This window comes from Erigeron canadensis, chromosome 1 (genome assembly GCF_010389155.1).
Source record: "Erigeron canadensis isolate Cc75 chromosome 1, C_canadensis_v1, whole genome shotgun sequence".
In the NCBI taxonomy this organism is placed as follows: Eukaryota; Viridiplantae; Streptophyta; class Magnoliopsida; order Asterales; family Asteraceae; genus Erigeron; species Erigeron canadensis.
Genome location: NC_057761.1, coordinates 8,427,327 through 8,443,643, shown reverse-complemented (window position 1 = coordinate 8,443,643; position 16,317 = coordinate 8,427,327). Strand labels below are relative to the sequence as shown.

General features: G+C 35.1%; 3 protein-coding genes and 1 long non-coding RNA gene across 4 annotated transcripts; 1 reads left to right on the top strand and 3 right to left on the bottom strand.

Moving 5' to 3' along the window:
- The first annotated feature begins 3,097 nt into the window (after window positions 1-3,097).
- LOC122586055 (cold shock protein 2-like) lies at window positions 3,098-4,021 on the top strand. Its single transcript, XM_043758166.1, has one exon. It carries the CDS (start codon window positions 3,170-3,172, stop codon window positions 3,806-3,808), a length of 639 nt encoding a protein of 212 aa, XP_043614101.1. The 5' UTR covers window positions 3,098-3,169; the 3' UTR covers window positions 3,809-4,021.
- A 2,035-nt stretch (window positions 4,022-6,056) lies between these two features.
- On the bottom strand, window positions 6,057-7,467 carry LOC122586056. The gene is made up of 3 exons (XR_006321859.1): window positions 7,431-7,467; window positions 6,915-7,262; window positions 6,057-6,385 (listed from the first exon to the last, which is right to left on the bottom strand). It is a non-coding gene; the product is annotated as an uncharacterized LOC122586056 (long non-coding RNA).
- A 481-nt stretch (window positions 7,468-7,948) lies between these two features.
- Window positions 7,949-13,411, bottom strand: LOC122586054 (auxin transporter-like protein 2). Its single transcript, XM_043758165.1, has 8 exons — window positions 13,173-13,411; window positions 12,663-12,848; window positions 12,342-12,454; window positions 11,744-11,927; window positions 10,885-10,982; window positions 9,147-9,354; window positions 8,798-9,055; window positions 7,949-8,404 (listed from the first exon to the last, which is right to left on the bottom strand). The coding sequence occupies exons 1-8, from the start codon at window positions 13,338-13,340 to the stop codon at window positions 8,111-8,113; spliced, it is 1,509 nt and encodes a 502-aa protein (XP_043614100.1). The 5' UTR covers window positions 13,341-13,411; the 3' UTR covers window positions 7,949-8,110.
- Window positions 13,412-15,575: 2,164 nt separating this feature from the next.
- Window positions 15,576-15,989, bottom strand: LOC122604327 (uncharacterized mitochondrial protein AtMg00820-like). The gene has a single exon (XM_043777237.1). It carries the CDS (start codon window positions 15,987-15,989, stop codon window positions 15,576-15,578), a length of 414 nt encoding a protein of 137 aa, XP_043633172.1.
- Between the last annotated feature and the right edge of the window lie 328 nt (window positions 15,990-16,317).

The window sequence follows — 16,317 nt, the reverse complement described above, 5'->3', positions numbered from 1 at the left end:
AATAAAAAATTCAAAAAACCCAAATTAATGCTTTGATTATGCTAGATATCAAGGAATCATGTATAAAATCTATGAAAATATGATATAATATGGATATACTGATATTACATACCTTTGATTTCAAGAAAACATGAAGTAATGGCTATTACATTGACGACGGGGCACGATTTTAAGTTTTTATTTTAGGGTTTTTTGAGAAAGGGGGTGATTTGTTAGGTGGGTGGATCTGTGTATGTATATATATATATAAGGATCAGTTATACATATATAATAACGATCCCGATTTTTATTTGATTAAAAAAAGCCACGTAATGAAATATTAGTGCCACGTAAGGACAAACTCGGTCAAACTTCAATAAAAATAAAATGGTGACCGGTAACTGGTTGTTTAGCCGGTAAATTACATTTATGTGACAAAATAACGAGTTCATTGCGTAACATAAACACCCGAGTAGATCATTGCGTAACATAGACATTTGGGGATAGTTCATTACATCACCAGTCACTAATCCCTTTTAACAAGGCCGGTATTGAGAATTCAAATGGGCAGAACAAGTTAGAATTAGATTATAAATATTATAAACATAAAAAATTAATACGAGTATAAGTCCCCCTGTAAAAAAAGAAAATATATCATAATGTACCATAATATATACATACAATATAACTGTTTAATACAAAGTATTGATAAATTTTTTTTTTTTTAAAGTTACGATACAAATATCATTGACTATAAAAATGAACCCCGAAACTAGGGTTAGGGCCTAAGGGTTTTCCCCTCCCATGCCTACCCTTGCATTTCAACACAATTTGAGTTAGTTTTAACAATGGTGAAATCCGAACTTTTGGCTCACAATTATCATTCTTACATGTTGCTGACCCACCACTAGATTTCTTCATCTCTAGCTTCAATTTTGTAGAGGTTTGAGTTGGCATTCTATGGTTAATTATCCTTTTCATGCCTTTTTCATTTGTTCTAAAACTGATTTGCCCCTTTATGTAGTCAAGTGTTTAGTGAGTTTGATGATCAATAGTGGTTTTTTAGTTTGGAGATATCATAAATGCGGTTAAGTGCATTCATGATAGATGCAACTAAGAGAAACAAGGTGAAATTACTAAATTTTTTTTAAAAAAAAAGTGAAATTACTATTTTACCTTTTATATATTTTAATATTTATAAAATTATACATTTCATTTTTAACTGCACCTAACTTGCACCTAACTTAGATGTAGTCAACAACATCCATCATTTTCCCTTGTAGTTTTGGGTCATATTATTATAAGGTGTTTTGGTTTCGACACTTTGCCTTTGCTATTTTTAGCTTCAATATTAATAGCTCGTGGGTTGTGATTCAACTTCGGTCGTTTAGGTGTCATGTTCAAGATTGTGGTTAAGTAAGCATGCATTTTGTTAGTCCATGGTTTGAACTTGTGAAATTTTGATTCGTATGTTAATACTTAGTTGTCACGTAGTTTTAAGTTAAGAAATATTAGGTACAAACAAATTATAAACACAAATTTACTTGTCAAATGATATGGATCAATTAAATTATAACTATTTTTTCTCTTTCATGTTTATCTTTCCATATTATTATGTTAGTGACAAATGAGTTTGTAAATACTAATTCATAAACTTTAAAAAAGTAAAGGTTTAAACTCTATTTTTTAAAAAATTTCTTATATATTCAATTAACTGCACCAAGTATTAGATTTCCAGCAAACAAATACTCAGCCACTAGAACATTTTGCTCTCTACATTTAAACATAATATAAGACAAAAATACGCATCAAAACCCAGACTCCATACACTGCACAAAAACAATGTGGTTACATCAAAGAGCCAGGTTCTTTACCAAGACTAGACTCGCTCTAAACTTACTCTTAATAGGCATTTAAAGAGATTTTCTCGTTTTTATTCTAAGTAATGATATGTCATAAAAAAATGCCTAATAATATGCATATTTCAATCATTTTTTGACATATATATTACACATTTTTCTCTGTTTTAATCTTCACCATTAATTTTGTCGTATGTCCCTTTCGTCTTCTTAGGAATATCTTTAAAAATATTATGTAGACATATCAAACCTTTTCCCTTGTTTGATATAAAAAGCACTTATTCACACATCTTAATTTTTCTATCAAACTCCGCTTATACGCCGCTAGAAGTGGATTATTAGAAGAGTTTTCAAAAGTCTTGGGTTTCATCCCAGACATGTGTTATTCGAGCTTCGCATATTGTCTAATTATATATTACCGTGTGTTATGTTATCGTGTGTTTCGAATACTAGCTTGTTGATAAAAAAAATGTTACCGTGTGTTATGCTACCGTGTGTTTCGAATACTAACTTGTTGATAAAAAAAATGGATAAAAAAACCCTTAAAGGAAACCATGAGAAAATCCCCAAACCTAAAAACTTTGTTCACATAAGATTATACGAATCATGAGGCAGTGAGTCTCCACAAATTCATCAGTCCACTTGTAAACAATCTTCAATGATCTCAATTTTTATCCTCTTTTCGGCCCACTTACATGCCATATGTTACTAGCCCATGTTTTCCTTGATGTCCAAAGTTTGATCACAAAATATTACACAAATTATTTTTCCTCTTAATTTAGTGATACCAATTATCAATAATAAATTATTAAAAGGTACTTTCAAATTATGGTATAAACAAAATGCACCAATTGAATTGAAATTGAAACTGACTTAATTTTATGGTTAAAAAAGAACTCAGTGGTAAAAGCTTTATAAGATTTAATGTTTATCAGATTTTGTATCTAAAAATTCGTTAGGATAATATAGGACTATAGGAGCAAAAAATAAAAATTACAACAGTTCAAAGTAAAAAGTTACTGGGTATAGGAAAAAGTAAAAAGCCCATTGGGATACCCCAAGCGGAACCCTAGCCGTTGGATAAGCATGAAAAGGCTAAAGTAGTAAATGAAGTGAACAACCCGTCAAAATTCCAGTCTTTCACATCCTTGACCACCATTGACGTGTCATATCAATACAAAATTACAATCTTACCCTCCACAAAATCCCCTTTATATATACATCATTTTATCACCACAGGGTTTTAGGGTTTCATTTTATTCCTCCTTTTTTTGGGGGTTTCTTTTTATTTTCCTTTTTTTCTTCTTCATATTTTCCAAACAAAAAAAAAAATGTCTGACGACCGGAAAACAGGAACCGTCAAGTGGTTTAATGATACTAAGGGGTTTGGTTTCATCACTCAAGATGACGGCGGTGAAGATCTCTTTGTTCACCAATCGGCGATCAAAACCGACGGCTTTCGAAGCCTAGGCGACGGCGAGACCGTCGAGTATGTTGTGGAGACCGGATCTGATGGTCGGAGTAAGGCTGCTGACGTTACTGGTCCAGATGGTGCTAACGTTGTCGGAAGTACCCGTGGCGGCGGCGGCGGTGGAGGAGGATACGGTGGCGGCGGTGGTTATGGAGGAGGTGGTGATCGTTACGGAGGAGGTGGTGGTGGATATGGCGGCGGTGGTGACCGTGGTGGACAACGTGGCGGCGGGGATAGGTATGGCGGCCGAAGTGGTGGTGGTGGAGGAAATGGTTGTTTTAAGTGTGGTGAAAGCGGGCATATGGCTAGGGACTGTGATCAGGGTGGCGGTGGCTATGGAGGAGGTGGGTATGGTGGCGGCGGCGGCGGACGTAGCGGTGGTGGTGGTTATGGAGGCGGTGGACGTAGCGGCGGAGGAGGCGGCGGCGGCGGAAGCTGTTATAACTGTGGTGAGAGTGGTCACTTTGCAAGGGAGTGTCCAACTGCTAGCAACCGTTAGATCTGGAATGAAATGGAAGTAGGTAAATCACTGCAGATGTAAATTTACCTTTACTTTTATGTTTTTTATTTTTACCTTTTTAACTGTTTCAAGTGTTGTTCTTGTCTTTTGATGGATGGTGTTATGGATCTTATTATATGGTTGGTTATAACCATTTTGATGGAAGTGTTTCTAGATCTTATATGATATGGGTATGGTTATGGTGTTTGATTATTTGGTTGCTTTTCTTGCTTTTAAGTTTGTAGTTATTATTTGCTTATGTTTTTTAATCATATGTTCATCTTGATTAGTGTAATTTTCTTAATATATTTTAGCTAAACTTGTTCGTTGTGGGCTTTATGATACATAGATTGATTTGTGCAAACAAAAGTTTGAATGTATATTTTAGGGTTTTTCTAGATGGTTTACAATGTAAATTCGTCATTGTGGTTGAATGGATAGACATTCAGTTTGGATAAACATAGCTCAGATATTTTTGGCGTTGTTTTTTAAAGGGTTTTATTTCAATTGAATTTAGACATCATTTTACAGTTAAATAGTTCTTTAGATTTCTCATATTTTTAAAATGCTAAAAACTGATTAAATTACTAGCACACAGCTCGTTTTTCAAGTCATTAGGGTTACAGACGATTTAAGTTTAGGTCAAAGATTTAGTAAATTCATCTCAAAAGTTAATTGTGGTTTAGCAACAATGGAAGTTTTACTAACCTTGCTACTGAGTACTGATTTACTTCTTTGTGAGGTTGAACGGATTTTGAAGTAGAGTAAAACATGTTTTTGGCACAGAAATGTACTATAAAACCATTATACAGTATTATTGAGTCATAACACAGTTTTTTTTGCTACTTAAGGTTTACTTTTTCTTCTCAACATTTCACGTACACTTGAGCTGTGTTTATTGGTTAACCCAGTCATACTCTTGCTATGACGTGTATAAACTATACTCGCTTAGGCTACCTCAAATTCAAATATTAGAAACTGTTGATACTGTTTGAATTAAAGTAAGATTTTCTACTCACACTCGGGCAACAAACCCTTAGTTTGTAATCTGCCAAACACATTTCAGTTTCAAATTCTTTCGTTTTTTGGCTCACTTTGCTTGTATCACACCGTAACTCAGTGAGGGGCTGGTATCATGAGCGTAGATGTTGGTTAAGAATTCATAGGGAGTTCAACAAATTCGTTTGCCTTGTTATTTTTTCACTTGCATGAGTTGCTAAATGAACTTTTGTTACTTGCTTGAGTTGCTTCATGAAGTTTTGACACTTGCTTGAGTTCTAAAAAGCTTCGTTAGCCTTGTTATTTTGTCAAATCGTGTTTTTTCCATGTTGTTTTAATGAAATGGTGTTTGTTTTTTTGGTTTTCAGAAATGGGTATTTTTTTTGAAATTGGAGATTCACAAATGAATATACTCAATTGAATACTGTTAGTTTTTGAAAAGGGTTTTTTCACTTTTGTTGTCTCAAGCCCAAATTGACACCAAATTAAAAAGAGTTAAAATACAACTTTTTTTTTAAAATTTTTTTGACAGTATTCTTTGCTTAGTATTTGAGATTCAAAAATTCATTTTCAACAAAATTAAACAAGAAAAACTGATTCGCGACATAAAATCTAAATATACGAGATCGCTCTGTAAACCTTTGATTTCTATGATGCCATGTTATTGTCACAATCATTCTTAATCACCTATTATTGCTACATGAATAAATTTGTTTTTATCATGCCTATAAAGTTTTTCTAAGCCCCCTCTTCTGGCACAAAAGAAACGGTGATCTTGACACTCCTTCGTGGTCAACCGTGTTGTTCTCTCATGAAAGATTCGCGAGACTTGTAAGCTGTACAAAGTTGGGAGGAAGACTAAATGCCATTGCCCCTCAGCAAAGATTTGCGAGTAGTATAAACTTGACCTAAGACCACCACCATTCGATCACTAATTAAGATGATAAATCCTTTCTAACCTTTGTTCTCCCGGTCAAAAATAGATTTTTTTTTTCATTTGGCATGAGGGATTCAAGTGTTTTTTGACCGATTCTCCCGGTTGGCACCATAATAAAACTAAAAACAAGATAGACGATTACATTCGCAACTAAGGATATTATTGGCTTTTTTCCACCCAGACTAACTCAATCTTGAAACATTTTACCTTGATACCTGATGCCATATGAAGGCACTTAAAAAATCCATCTTAGACCCATTTTGTATTGTTTGACGACTGAAGACTTTTTAACCATCAAAAAGGCATCATTGTAAAGGTATTCTCTTTGCCTACTTTTGAATACATGATATATGTTCGTCAAATGTTCTTCCATGATATGAAATGCTTTAGCTATTGGAATAAAAATAACAAAAGCAGGTTCTAAATCAAAGTGGTAGTCTCAGGACCTTTAGCAATCTTTCTTAAGAAATGACTCAGTCTAGCCCTTCCCTGAATAGAAACGTCCATATTAGAATACATTTCCGTGTTTAGTTTGTCCGTTCACATACTGCCTTCTGCTAGAGTTCCCCCGGTTTCTCTCTGAAGTTATTGGTTTTCCTCTTGAATAATTGTATTCGTTGCTATGTAAGTACTAGAAAAATCTGCAAATGAAGTGGCTATGTCATGGCAAACCTCATAAAAGATGCATTATGTGCTAAAAAATGTTTCAAACAGCACGATCACAAAATGGGAGCACCCTGGTCCCGGTACCAATGCTACCGATACCCGAAAAAACCATAACCAGTCCAAAACAATGGAGAAAGCCATTTCAGATACTACAAAGTGGCTTGAGGAGAACCAAGTTACAGGGTTTTGCTAAGTCAAGGTGCAAATAGAGTCGGTTTTCAAATCATTATCATTGTCTTTGAAGCCGCAATCAGAAGGTGTTGACCTCATTAAGAATGTCTCCAAGTCAAATATGATCATCATCAATAATAACCGTGTTGACTGCGTTCGAGTTTAACCACTAGCATCAAATTTAGTGTAAATTGGGTTGGAGAAACACTAACATCAGATTTGTGGTAGTGTTTTTAGTAGTTGGATGCGGTTTGATTAACATATAGATGTACAAATAGATATAGATATACTAATAGACATATATAGATATAAAATGCAATAATCCTTGCTTACCAGGACAAAACGGGGCCATCGAGATTTGCCCGGTATTTCTCGGTACCGGCACAGGTTGGTACCGATCCTCGAATCCAACAAAAGTGGATACTGGTCCAGATCCTATTTGGGATTCGATACCGAGGCGGGATGATAAGGATTTGGGAAAATTGGCTCATCGGGGACCTTTGATTCCATCAGTGCCAAATTATTGTCGCCACCATTTGATACTAATCATCAAATGTTGCTACATGATTACGCCTATGAGTTTTTCAAGCCGTCTCTTCTCACAGGAAAAAGGAAAATTTTGCTAGCTCATCAATGCTTAACCGTGCCTTTCCCTCATCAAAGATTCGCGAGACGTATAAACTGTACAAAGTTGGAAGGACGAGGTAAGGCCACTACCCCTCATCAAAAATTCGCTAGATGTAAAAAATATACAATTTTAGTTAAACTAGTGCTTTTGACTGTTTGTCCCCGATTAGCGATCTAATAAAGTACTCCCACTCAGACTAACTCAATTTTAGAACATTTTACCTTTATACCTGATGCCATATGAATCACTAAAAAAATTATCCATTTTAGACCCATTTTGTATTGTGTGACGACTGAAGACCTATCAACCATCAAAAAGGCATCATTGTGAAGGTATTCCCTTTGCCTACTTTTGAAAACATGATATATGTTCGTCAAATGTTCCTCCATGATATGAAGTTCTGTAGCAATTGGAATAAAGAAAAACAAAACCAGGTTCCAAATCCAAGTGGTAGTTTTAGGACCCTTAGCAATTGTTCTTAAGAAATGACTCGGTCTAGCCCATCCCAGAATAGAAAATGTCCATAACTAGAGTACATTTTCGTGTGCAGTTTTTCTATTCGTGTTCGATCAGCGTTTGGGTAGTGTTCTCTTGTTTGAAGTAATTGGTTATTTCGAACACTTGAACATGTTTCAGCTATACTATTTTGTTGCCGTTTTGTAGGTACTACAAAAATCTGCAAATGAAGTGGCTATGTCATGGCAAACCTCATATAAGATGCATTATATGCTACAAAATGTGTCAAAAAGCAAGATCACAAAAAATATATTATATGGAACACGATAATCGAATTTTTCTCATAATTTAATTCCAAATATATTCTATACTACAATAAAAATGATGCAATTAAGCGACCACACTGATGCAGTTAACGATCTCGGTGGGATAGGAGCTGATCGATTCAAGGGTTGTGAAATTGTGTAGTAGTACTCCCCATGAATTGTTGGAGGTGGTGTATGTTTGCCGGTGAAGGTATGGGAGAGGTCGCATTCAACAACGGTGGAGGGAGTTGTGGTGGGCATTGGTAACATTTGGTAAAGATACCAAATGTGTCTATTTGACGGATGAAGTTTGTCATACTTGCCCAGCCTCCGAATCCAAATCCAACGATGAATACCCACACAACGACAAAGACGTTGATTGTGTATGCACCAATCCATCGTCCAAGGAACTTCGGTGGTGGCTCTACTGCATTCTGCAGCACCAAGTTATAACCATTCAGATAAATATATTTATATGTAGGACTATATAGTTAATAAGTTTATCAATGTACTTGATAGCAAAAGAAAGACAAAAACAGGGGAGGCCCGAAATGTGTGCAAACCCGATTTCCGGCCTGGGCCAATTTTTTTAGGGGCAAAGTATGGTACTCCTATATATTTATTCCAATCTGACTAATTAGTCCCTAAAATATAACTATAACAATTTTTTAAGGTACTATAATCTAACTATTGTCACAACGTTAACCATGATATATAAAAATGTTTCCATATATATTTGAATTCGCTAAGGGCCACGGGCTTTTCTTTCCTGACTTGGACTAGGCACTTATTGTGTAGATGAGTAGAGTAGGATATTGAAAGTATACCTCTCGTGCAGCAGGTGATCGAAAAGTAAACATGTGTGCAAGCGCAGGGATAATGTAGACAGTGAAACTAACAAGAAGAGATCCAACAGTTGAATTGATAGGTCCAAAGAAGGGAAAGATGATCGCGAGAAACCAAATGGGGACAACTACTGGCAATCGAGCTGCAGCACGCTTGCACATACTTTTGCATTCGTGCATCCCAATTGCTTTCTCCCACACAAAATACAATGGAGTGCAAGCAAACCCGAATGTTATAAACTGCAACAAGAGTTAATATCAACTGATCAAACTCAATAACTTCGTACATGTATTCATGGTACTTGATCAAGCGTGAAAATGATTGACGTACTTGGTGAATAAGCATAAGGATAACGGCCATGTTTCTCCACGGTGATCTTGGAAGCAGGGCGAAGGCGTTGGAGTGATTGAGTAACGAGTCTCCAAATGCCCAATAAACTGCCGCAGCTGATGGAATTGTAAGAGTCATTACATATGCAGTAGCCCATAAGTAAATAGCCTTGAATTTTTGTGGCTTCCACATTGCATGCATGATTTCTCTGTTCAACCAAAAAATGTTCCATTAGTAATATATCTCATATAGGTCCCCTTTGTCTAGGACTCTAAGTCACAAGGACACGTGATTTGTTTCTCTGAGGCTCGGGTTCAAATCATGATATTAACTTTAAGTTACTAACTTAAGAAAAACTGTTTTTTTTTTTTCTTTCTAAAAGGTAAATTCGGGTTCAGCGGCATGTCTTTTTCATATACATAAACCAATTATTTAAAAGTAAAAACAAAATCTCCTCATATAAAAGCAACAAAACAGCAAAGAAAACAAGCAAAACTGCAAAAGTATGTTTAGTCTTCCCAAGTTTATTGGGCTCTCCAAAACTTATGGGCTTTTATATTTATTGAATAAAGTCCCGGTCTAGTGAGCCCATCATAATTTTTGGATATTTCATATTTTTTTTTATTTTGAACAAATTATGGAATTGACATAAAAGTATGTTTTCTAAATTTTCCTTTTTCTTTCATTATTAAAACACACAAAAGACTGAAAGAGTGTTGATAGAAGACAAAATGATGATAAAAGAAAATGTCATTTTCTAGAATGAAAAATACCAGAGAGTAAAAAAGCAGTAAAGGGCTGGTTCAAAGATAACAATGACTTTGTGTCACCCATGCTTGTGAAAGTGGGGTAGTATTGTAATTCAACATGTTTAAACTGGCATGTTTCAGAAATGAGTTGGGCTTATTTGTGGGTGTGGGCAGAGTGATTTAGATAAGGACTAGTCAAAATCCAGGGAATCTTTAAATATATATAGTAAAAACTTGGTCAGATCATGTCTCAAACAAACAAAACCCAAGTCATTTTCAAGGAATTGTTTAAAAAAAGGAGTAAACAAATGGTTCCTTACTATGGAAAAACTCGTCATCAATTGAACCAAAATATTGAGAAAACTTCGTAACTAATGAAGAATGAGGTTTTAGACCTATCAATTTTATAAAGTGTAAAACTGTATATATATATATATATATATATATATGACTAAGTTAATAGGTTTAAACACACCTATAAAATTGTGGTAGTGACAATTTGACATATGGATGCTACTTATTTCTGTTTTTTTTTAATCTTAATCTTTATCACTGTCAAATTTGTAGGTATATGTTTAGATCTATTAAACTAATCATATTTATCATTTTTGTTTTATGGATGTGTACTCTGAAAATGATAACAATATAAAAAAGGCCTTAAATTTATTAGAAGTGTGAATAACCGGTAGTATAAAGTTTTCAAGACATCTACGAAATGATTGCACCAATGGCCATCATTATAAAGCTTCCAAACCATCTTGAAAAAGACTGTTTTGTTGATAAAGAAACTTTACATAAATGGATGGATCAAAAGAGAATTAAAAAGTGCAAAGCAAAGAAGCTCAAGTTATTATCAACACCCACATAAGAAAGCATAAAGCCAGAAATGATGTTAATTACTTAATTCACATTTGTACCCTATTTAATTAAATAAAAATTGAAGGGGTGTCTCTTGTAATTAAGCTAAAGTACAGGGGGTGTTGTCTTACACAGTAACGGCATGTCCCCCAAACGTGTAGAGAATGTTTGTAGCCCCTGTGAAGTAAAGAACCATCTTTGCTGGACCAGTGTGTTTCACACCTTCAACCTACAAAATTGGCACATATACACCCTTATAGATTTTACTAAATAAACAAGTAAAGCTTTCTAACAAACGTATATCTATTCTCCATTGTCTTACAAAAGTCAACTTTATAATCATTCTATAGCACATCAGTATTAACCATCCAAATCTTGGTTTAGATCTTGTATCGCGTGACAAAAATGATTATAGTGGTACGTAACATTTAAAAGCAGAGCACATTTGTTGGCAAAATAGTGTTTGTAAGATATTTGTAAGACTGTTTATATCTTAATTCTCTCCTATTTTGGTTATGTCGGGATTATGCACAGTTGTTCTTGATGTAATTAGAACGATTTTGATAATTAACCACTAAGCAATGTTCTTGAATTGACCTAACATACCATAAGATACAACTCTAGTACATAATACACAAGCAATTTAAGGAGTAACATATAACTACTTGGTACTTTTTATAACACATGATGGTCTTTTTATAAAAAAAGAAAGAAAGGAACTGCTTAGTGACACCTTCTGCGGGTTTTGAGGCCCAATACCTTGACGGTGTATGTGGAAGGTTAAGATGTAGGCAGACCTTACTTCTATCTACATAGAGTGGTTGCTTCCATTTCTACCTAAATGATAGAAAAGGCTCTCCAACATTTGCATGGGATGAAGATATTTTGGGGGAAAATGGATCTAGTATTACTACAAGTGTTAATGTATGAGATAACGATCTATAGTTCACTAAATCATAAGACAAGATCACGAGAGATCATAAGATTTACCTGGCCGTGGAGGAGTGACGCGATAGTTAGGTACCACGCCGTGTATGTAGTCATAATCAATCCAAGAAACGACCAAATCCGGTAGTTGTGAAATGACGGGATGAATACTGTTGTCGCACAACATGCACCGAATATGTATGTCCATGTCCTCTTGTCTAGATTGTCATTTATGTAATATATATTGCTGCCAAATGTATAACTCATTTTAGTAATTATAATATACATAGTTGAATCGCACAAAATACAACTACTAAGTACAAGCAACATGTAGATGCGGGCCATATATATACGTTCGAAAATAATGCATCGTATATATTTCATTTATAACTAGTACTCATATTTGGTGTCTTTTTATTGTAATTGTTGTCCTGCTATATATTTGATTTGATTTGATTTGATGTAACTATTGTGTATTACATCCTTATACATCTTATCTAAAGACTAAAATTGAATTTGAAATGAATGAGTAAAAATATTTTCAAAAGAGGCTTATGCAAGGTGTGAAGTTTATATATATCTATAACTGTCTACCTCTTACGTTCTCATATTGTTGTTTATGGCCGGTGTGACAGCACATATACATTGGTTACTTAATTACCTAGCACAAGCTATGAGTTGGATGACAGATCCAAACAGCAGAAAAGTGCAATTGAATCCCAAGCCAACATTTCTCCAATGCTTTCCAAGCAGTCCATCAAGAACTTCAAACCACTGCAGCATATATATATTAATTCTCAAATACTAATCACCCAATATTAAAAAGGGTCAAATCAATCTAACTTGTTGTATAGCTTTAAGATCATGAAGAAAAAGGTGCATGTTTTTTTTTTTAAACGATAGATGTTAGTTTTTAGTAGTTAGTTTTCATGAAGTTAGTAATTAATTAAATGCTAGTGTGTCAAAATTGATGCATAGGTACCTGGATGACATGGTTTCTGAAATCAGCCTTTTCTCTTTCTTTTCTAGTTCTATATTCAACATAGAGAATGCTGATTAGATAAGCAGTCCAACTGCCCATCAACCCGTAGAAAATTTGAAACAAGATCCCCGAGAGCATTCCTAGTTGCGAAAACGAGTATGGCAAAGTAAGCAACACTTGTGCCACCTGCACGTCCGTACATTATAATTAACATTGTCACTAATTAATTATACCTATCAAACGTACAATATATATTATCAAGAAGTTAAATTCTTGATAAAATTCTTGGTATATATGCTAGCTTAGCTACTCTTCTTTTGTAACATGCAGTATAGTCATTGGCGGAACGTGACCAATTTATTTGGGGAGCCAAGTTCAAATTATATCTAGAACGCAATGCTTTAAAAGAAATAAAGAAAAAAAAAAACTGCTTAGTGCTAACGCAATTCTTTGTATCTATATAAACATTCATGTTTTATTTAAAAAAAATATATATAAATAAACATATACCTGATTAGAAGAACAACTAAACCAAGCATCATAAGCAGAACCACCATGCCAAAAGAAGTTTGAAATAGTTGATTTTACATTTTTAGGTTTCCCTTCAACTTCCATTTCCACATAGTTTCCTGCTAACACAGTCTCCACCACCTTCCCATTACCTTCATGGTGATCCATGATCACTTAATTATCTTTGTCTAGCTAGCTAGCTTGTTTTTTTTTTTTTTTTTTTTCTTTCTTTTTTTACTTTCTTCTCTCTCTATATATATGTGTGTAGTAGAATATGTTGGGGTTTAATGAAACATTAGGAATGATACAAAGAGAGGATGGGAGGTGTGTTTATTTATAGATCAATAAAGACATAAAAGAGAAGAGTTATATGTCTACATGTTGGATGTTGGGATTACTTTATACGAGTACCATAGTTTATTCTTTCCATAAAATGTGGATAGTGATACATATTTTGATGCAATTCCAATTCCATAAAATCATTTGGGGGCTAATTAGTTTACAAGTTAATTTTTAATTTCAAACGAATTTTTCTTTTTTTTATTAAAAACACTAGCTTATAAAAATTTCTAGAAATCAAAATTACACGGATCTATCCATTCACGCCAATAAGATATGATCACTATTTGAATTTTCTTTTCCTTTTTAATTATTAATCGGGTTTATTTGGAAAACATTCACTACTCCATACCGGAAAACCTTTTTGTTAATATTAAAGTTATTTCTTCCGCATCAGGATATCCTTCTAACAAACATCTTAATGAACATGCTACGTCAGCTTTTCATCCATCCTTCCCACAAACATTTTTTACCCACAACAATAATATATCCATCCTTCTTACAAACAACCGTATAAATTTTAAAGTAACTGTTGTCTTTTACCTTTATCTCTCGTCATCCTTCCCCATCTTTCTCTACAAACAACTATGGATGGACATCCTCCATGTCACCACTCACATCAATAATCTTCCTACAAACACCCTCCATGTCACCACAAATTTCCTATGGATTTATTACTAATTCTCATCCCTAGCAGCAAGAAACTAGTTTTAAGTTGCGTTTGGTATCACAAAACGTTTTGACACATAATGGAATCTGCGAATTTAAAGAAATGAAATTTAACTGATGTTTTTTTTTCTTGATTACAATGTCAGAGTTACAAAAATATATAAAACAAGACCCCCAACTATAATATAACTACATCACTCTAATATCCCCGCAAGCGAGACGCCAGCGGACCCAAGCGAAGTAACGCACATAAATTTTCAAAAAGTGGCCTTGTGAAGCTTTTAGTAAATATGTCCGCGACTTGAAGCTTGGATGGAATAAAACTAGTTCCCGTAAGAAATAATAATCAAGCTCTAAGTGTTCGATATGTTTGTGGGACAACGGATTTTGAGTCAAAAACAGAGCACTTTAATTGTCACATAAGAGAGTGGGACGAAGCGTAGAAAATAGGTTGAGTTCGCCAAGAAGATGACCAATCCAAATCAATTCAACGACCGTATGAGCCATAGCACGATATTCAAATCAATGGTGGGTTGCTTCTTCGCATTCCAAGACACCAAATTTCCACCCAAATAAATCGAATAACCATAGGTCGAACGTCGGGATTACATACAACGAGCCCAGTCAGCATCTGAAAAACCAACTAGAGATGGACGACTGGGTTTGGAAAACGTCAATCCAAAAGTCATCGTCCCTTTCAACTACCACAGAATGCGTTTGACTTCCTGGAAATGTTCAACCGTGGGCTGATGAAGGAACTGATCGCACTAACATGGTTAACTGCATAAGAGAGATTTGGGCGAGTGATCGTGAGGTATTGCAAAGCACCAACAAGCGAACGACAAAGTGTAGGATCTTCATATGGCACACCTAAGGAAACAAGAACAACACCTCTGGAAAGTGGGGTAGAATCCGGCTTTGCACCTAACATTTTAGCACGTCCCAAAACCTCATGAGCATATTTCGATTGATTAAGAAAGATCCCATCAATGGTGTAAGAAACCTCCAATCCCAAGAAATAGTTTAAAGGACCCAAATCTTTGATTCCAAATTCACGATGGAGGCGAGTTATGAACCGGTTCATAAAGGTGGAATCACTCCCCACAAGGATGAGATCATCTACATATACCAATAAATACATCACATACTTCGGGCGATGAAACATAAACAAGGACGGATCAGCACGACTTATGGTGAAGCCATACTGAACCAAAAAGTTAGTCAAGCAATCAAAACAAGCTCGAGGAGCTTGTTTAAGCCCATAAATTGCACGGTTCAGTTTACACACAAAGTCTGGATTACGTGAGTTGATATAACATGGGGGTTGCTCCATAAACACTGTTTCAGCTAATTGAACGTGCAAAAATGCATTATTAACGTCTAAGTATGGCGATACTATCCATAAATGACTGCCAATGAAAGAGTAACCAGAATGGTGGTCTCCTTTACAACCGGACTAAAGGTGTGAGAGTAGTCGATGCCCGGATATTGAGAGAATCCCTTTGCAACAAGACGAACCTTGTACCTGTCAACTGAACCATCTGAAAGATATTTTACTCTAAAAATCCACGTAGAACCAAAAATATTTTTACCAACCGGTCTTGGAACCATGGTCCAAGTATTATTTTTGCAAATAGCCTCGAGTTTGTTAAGCATAGGCTTCAACCAATAAGGATTATGAAGGGCAGTTTGGACACATTTAGGTTCAGAAATGGTGTGAAGAGCAAGGTGTAATGGTGAGGTAGATAAAGATGCTAGGTCAACACGGTGTTTAGGTTTGAAAATCCCGGCTTTCGCCCAAGTCACCATGGAATGAGTGGCAACAATTGGGGCAACTTATACAAACACTCTCTCAATTTGAACCACTACAACCTCTACCACATACATGACATCTGATACCTCTTTTCCTTTATGGTCCTTTTCTCTAACCTAAGGGGTGGGACTCAATTTAGCAAATTTCTTCTCTCATAACACTTAATTTTTAGTCACAACTCTTAGCATATATCGCATGATAAGACATAGTCGATAAAACTCATTCACAACACACCACACACTAATCAATTGTACAAGTTTGTCAAATTCTGACCGGGCAATTTGCACTTTACCTTAGGAGATCGTCTATTGTAGCCACAAGGAC